Below are 6,023 nucleotides of genomic sequence, written 5' to 3'. Positions count from 1 at the left end.
TATTTTATTATTATTTTATTAATAATATTATTGCTTTGCATTGCATTATAGTAGTGAGAATTCAGTGGAAAAATGTGCTTAATTTTTATGATAATAATGCAAAAAGTAGTAATGGTCCTAAAATAGGCTTCATTTTCTCCCTGTGAAATATATATATATATATATATATTTTTTTTTTTTTAAATTTCTTTCTCTTGATTTTGGGGTGAAAATGACCTGAATGTTGTTTCATGAGATTCATCTGTTAATGTACAGTGTGTAAAACCACTTGCTGAAACTAGAAGCCATATGCATGGGCCCTCGCAAGAGCTCATCGTTTTCGGACAAAACTAACACCTCAACAGAAACCAATAATAATAACCTTCACGCATTTGAGCCAAAATGATGTGAGAGCAACTGTCTGTTCAAAGACGGTTTTGGTTTTATAATTCTTAACAATAATTGAAAGGATATTGCCAGGTATGAAAGTGATGCCCTCATGTTTATAGTACAACTGAAGTCATTTGAGATTACATAATAAACAGCATATTCACATAATTGCTTGCAAATAAATTATTAAGAGATGTATTATAATTATGGTGATCCAAATGTACAGTAGCATGACTTTATTAAGCAATATGTGTGCAATTGACAACCAGCCCAATAGATCTCTGTTGTTTATTTGTAAAATTATTTTGAGATGAGAGTTTGCATATGATTTTCTGAATAACTACGCTGTATATTTTCACATAATTGATCCTTCGTTTTCTTAATTTGGTAAAATTACTGATCAAACGTCATCTCTGAAGTATTTTATTTCCGTATTTTAGACAGGGGCAGCTGAATGTGTTTAAATCAAAACATAGAGAGGCCAAGATGGATAATTAATGAATAAAGAGAGTCTTTTAGTGGCCATTCAGATGTGTTCTCATATTTATTGTTTTTAATTCCTTCATTGAATGCTCGGTCTGTTGTATGTAATCATTTATTTTCTATGACTTTCTGTTCGGTTGAACAGCCTTGGACTGTCTACTGCTACTTCGGAATATGTGTCTGCTTCTGTGTGTTGTACTTTGCAATAGGACCAATGTAGAAAAATGTCTTAATGTTCTGCTTCTGTGGATGTGAATCAAACTGCAGGGCTCTGGTGTTCCTCTGCAGAGCAAGCAACAAAATCCCAGTCTTCCCTGGGACACTGTGGATGCCAGTCGACTGGCCCCCTTCCCTCTCTGTGTTAAGACAGTTCTCCATTCGTTGCATTCTTATATAGGACCATATAGTCACAAAGACCTTCCCGATGCAATACTGCCAACATCTCAGCTTACTAACATCTCCTAACACTCCCCGTCCATCCCATCTAAAGACTCTCCCAAAGAACTGATGCCTTCCTTTTGCGTTCGTCCGGTGTGGAGGTTCCAGTGTTGTCGATTCCTTTCGTGGATGCTTTGGCATGCTTTGAAATCCCCTTCTACAAATGAACACATAGGCCAGTGAAGAAAAAAAGCAAGCCTTTCCTCTGGCCACTCTTGTAGCTTCTTGTCATCCTGTACAACCACAATGTGAAAGCCTCGATGAAAACCAACCAGTAGAACGTCTACATGCAGATTTCTCCATGAGTTATCGATTAGTTAATCGTAGGAAATAAAGATCTTTTAAATATATTGTTTGTTTGGAGTGGTGTGTCCGTCCTTGAAATGAAACATCTGATGAGTGACTGAACTGATTACTATGTGCATCTAGGCTACTGTAGGATTTTTCTAGTACTCCCAAAATTCTATATTGTTTGTTTGGAGTGGTGTGTCCGTCCTTGAAATGAAACATCTGATGAGTGACTGAATGATTACTATGTGCATCTAGGCTACTGTAGGATTTTTCTAGTACTCCCAAAATTATTTTAAGAATACCATATTTTAACCAGAACAAGATGTTTGTCATATCTAGTCATGTGTTTGATAAACCCACTCACACTGAGCGGCAAATGTGTGCTCTCGCTAATTATTTTTTATTGGGAAAAACGATTTAATCGGTGAATTTTGGTTCGCTGTGATTGGTCCATCCTGACTTGTGCTGAGAAATGTAACAGGCCCCACGTGACTAAGCCCATCTACTTCAGCGGTGCGCCGAACAATAATAGACACCTGTAAATACATCTTAAAAAGGAAAGGTATTGAATTTAAATAAAACATTGAAGAATCACAATATAAGAAGCATCACTTAAACCCACCGTCTCTGCCCATTCTACCGTGTATTGTATTTCTGAAATGTGTCCTCCTGTGCAGCAGGTGGCAGTAAAGCCTAATAAACCCTAAAGACGAACTCGGGTGGTTACGAGGAAAAGCGGCAACAAATCTGACAACAAACGGAGAAAATCTGCCTTTCAGTTTTAAGAGACTGTTTTATTAATCGTCAGTTTTCCACAACACAGGAAAGGCTTCGATTTATATCTCCAGGTAACTGTTTTGTTTTGTTTGTGAGTTAAATCTGTAAAGATTTCAGCAGTGCCGCGTCAGCGCCGAAACGCTCCCGTTAGAATCAAACCCTGCACTGTTTAACGTGTGTTGCGTTGTCTGCGCGAGCCATAGTAATACTCGATATTTATGTGCGTGTATGTGGTTGTTTGTCCTCAGCTCCGCATCATGTCCGCAGACCTGGATCTTTCTCCTCCGGAGGTTCCCGAGCCCACTTTCTTCGAGAGTCTCCTGCGTTATGGATTATTTGTTGTTGCCATTTTCCAGCTCATCTGTATTTTAGCTATAATCATACCCACATCCAAGAGCCACGAACAGGTGCGGAGAACTTCCAGTGTCACAGATATCTGTGCTTTTCAGTAAAGTGAACCAAATATAGAATCAGACCTTTTTGAAACAATCATACCTGTTACTATTCTTATGTTTGGATATCTTAAAATGCTTTTATACCCGGATATGACATCGATTATTGCATTGTAAAAAAAATTGTTACACTAATATAATACCTGTCTTTCTGTTATTAAAGTTTCTGCACGATAGTCCTCTTTAACTCTCTGGTATTGTTCATTTGGGGTCACACTGGAGTTGTTCGCGGTCAAAAGTGACCGAACACCTGAAATGTAACTTTTTTTTTTTCTTTCAGTAAAATCAATTTCATATATTTTTGTTCAATAATATTTTTTCTTTTGAGAATGTCATGATACTAAATATTTATGCAATTTATTATGATCAGTTTTTTTCCCATTGAAAATAATTTTTTTTTTTCTAATATTTTTATATTACTTTTCAATTATGGCAGTATTTCATGTTAAAATAATGCAGACAATGCCTTTAAAATAACATGTTAGAAGGTAGATTAGTGGGAGTAAAAAAGAAAAACATCTGCAATTCCGTGGTTTAGCCACTAGATTCATATAGAGCTCTATATAAAAGGCTTATAAATTCTCTAGTTGTTTTTAGACATAAATACTTATTTTTATTAAGTTGTGGATTTGGATATATATTTAGACATTCTCAAAGACAACTTTTTGTAAAGGTTTAGATTTTATTGTTTGAAATGTCAGTTTTTGCATTAATTTTACTAACCTGAACACAGAGAAAGACATTTTATTACACATAACATCAAAGTTCAACAAAAATGTAACAAATATGAACAGGAATGCTTTATCAGAGGTTAGTCTATCTGATTATTTCAACCTCTTATTTGAGTCTTCTGGCGCAATTTGGCCGTATTGTTACAGCCACACCAGTTCATACGTGTGTTTATAATAGTGTGTGTATGTATGTGTGTGTGTGTGTCTGTTTTGTACTCTTGATGTTTTAGAGTGTCACCCCTTCCTTGATGTCTGTGTTTTTACTCCATTGTGGCTGAATTATTGATTTTATTACATGCATTTGCAAAAACATGCTTTGTGTTATAGTCACACTTGTTCATATATGTGTGTGTGGGGGGGGGGGTCTATTTTCCACTCTTGATATTTTAGTGTCACCCCTTCATTGCTGTGCAATTTTTTTTCTGCATCGTGAATTATTTGTAGATTGTACACACAGAAAATTCTCTGTATTTTTGCATATTATTTTTATATATATATATATTTTTTTTTTTATGACCATTTAGCTTTTTCGAATCAACTCCACAATTTGTTTTATTATTATTTTATATTTAAAAAAAAAAATCATTTTTTTTTTGTAGCCACATAGTGACTGCCATAAAAGTCATCGAGTTCCATACCTTTCCGTTAGTAGTGAACTAAAAAATTTCAAAAAAAAAAAAATTTCTGCTCTAAAATGACCGAACAACACCAGAGAGTTGCACTACAAGTCAAAAGCATTGCTTTTTTTTTATGCACTGGTCAATTTTGAGATATTGGACTATCTGGTTTCCATAAGTCTTTTTTCAGTCTAGTGGAAAGAAAATATCTATAATACACATTTAAGTGTTTCTTTTATTTCACTTTATCTATTTGTGCCTGTAGATTTAACTTAAAATACATCTTTAAAAGCCGTTTTCTTTAAATGAGTTTTCATCTCCACTTCAGCACTAATATAAATTTTACAGTTTTATTCCTACCTATATTCTGGAGGTGTTTACAGAGGAGTTTGTTCAGATATCATTCCCCTGATATATATATATATATATATCTTTTTTTCCTAAAGACATTTTTTCCCTGTCTGTTTACAGTATTTTCTGATTTATATCCCATATTCCCTCTGTAAAAACCTTTAATATGTTATTAAATGAAAGATGAATTTTGAACCTGGCTTTATCCAGTGTTCAGATTTCTGATTTGGAAATGTGTGCATATTTAGTTAGATAATGGCTTACTTGCACATTTTAACAACATTTCAGGAAAATTGTAATGCAAAGCATTACATCTGATTAATCAGCTGGGGAAATATGATGAAATCTATTAGTTCAATGTTGACTCTGTTCACCTGTGGTGTCTTAAAATTTCAAATGAATGTATTCTGTTGTATTTCATAAACTCTAGGTGGAGACGTCGGAGCCGGCTGACGCTCGCAGCTCTGAGCAGAACCGAAAGCCAAAGGGACCTGTTCAACAAATCCGACAGAAAGTGAAAAAGGAGAGCAAGAAGAAGAGATAGAGTGTGAACAGTGAAGGTGCAGCAGGGACTGCGTGTGTGTGTGTCTGATAAACTCACTAATGATGGATTCACTTACAGCATTAGAGGACGTGGATCGAACGAGAGATTGTTCAGTTCAGCCATTAGTTCATCTGCTCGCAGTTTGGATTTTGCCATGTCTTTCAAAACTGTTTTTTATATCAAATTATGTATGTATCATTGTTTTTGAGTAATCTTTGGTGTTATTTTTTATGCCAATTTTAAGTACATAAACTGGTGACCATTTATTCTGCTCGTTTCTTTCTGTTGTGGTGATTATACGTTTTAGTAAACAATCCAAGCCTAATGCACGCAAGATATTTACAAATAAATAAAAAAATTCTTAAAAACAGCCGCTTTTTCTAAAATTTTGTTCCCCAAATTTTTTTTGTTTTTTTTGGGTTGTTCTTAAGACAATTTTTAAAATCTTAAAGTGGTTGTTCTTAGATCTTACATAGTGTTTCAAATAAGCGTTGTAACATAGTACTCACTACATATAATACATAATACAACTAGATGATTTCATTTTTATAAGCAAGTAAAATCTTATGAGAGAAAACTGTCAACATGATCAAAAAAAGATGCTACTTAAGTGTTAATAAATGGACAAATATAGTAAGATTTAGCAGTGTGTGGTTTTAATTTGATGTTCTTAAGTGTTTGAGTATTGAAAAGTTATACTACAGCTTGCAAACTAGCTTTTTAACAAGAATAGTTTCATGACTCCACACTGACTGATTTGATTTATTTTAAATATTACACAATGCTATGTCAAGAAAAAAAAACCTTTTAACTATTTAAATTATTGCATTAGCAGTTAGATGGCCTAATATTAAAGTGAACTATTAACTACTAATCCGCATTCAGTTGTATTATTATTATTATTATTATCTGCCAGTTTGCCAAAACCAAGTATTTTGGTTTGTTACTACTCGAGTTTGAACTGATATCA

General features: G+C 34.1%; 1 protein-coding gene across 1 annotated transcript; it reads left to right on the top strand.

Moving 5' to 3' along the window:
* The first annotated feature begins 2,277 nt into the window (after window positions 1-2,277).
* On the top strand, window positions 2,278-5,366 carry LOC107744407 (protein MANBAL-like). The gene is made up of 3 exons (XM_016558037.1): window positions 2,278-2,429; window positions 2,607-2,765; window positions 4,940-5,366. Exons 2-3 carry the CDS (start codon window positions 2,616-2,618, stop codon window positions 5,051-5,053), a joined length of 264 nt encoding a protein of 87 aa, XP_016413523.1. The 5' UTR covers window positions 2,278-2,429; window positions 2,607-2,615; the 3' UTR covers window positions 5,054-5,366.
* The last annotated feature ends 657 nt before the right edge of the window (window positions 5,367-6,023 follow it).

Source organism: Sinocyclocheilus rhinocerous, unplaced genomic scaffold (genome assembly GCF_001515625.1).
Source record: "Sinocyclocheilus rhinocerous isolate Xijiao unplaced genomic scaffold, SAMN03320098_v1.1 scaffold1488, whole genome shotgun sequence".
Classification (NCBI taxonomy): domain Eukaryota; kingdom Metazoa; phylum Chordata; class Actinopteri; order Cypriniformes; family Cyprinidae; genus Sinocyclocheilus; species Sinocyclocheilus rhinocerous.
Note: the sequence above shows the minus strand (reverse complement) of the source record. Positions and strands in the feature narration are given on the sequence as shown.

Bases quoted from the DNA above. Each gene is read 5' to 3' on its own strand.
- LOC107744407 (XM_016558037.1), top strand. From the start codon at position 2,616: ATGTCCGCAGACCTGGATCTTTCTCCTCCGGAGGTTCCCGAGCCCACT. The intron at 2,766-4,939 runs GTGCGGAGAACT...CATAAACTCTAG, and splicing joins CATCCAAGAGCCACGAACAG to GTGGAGACGTCGGAGCCGGC.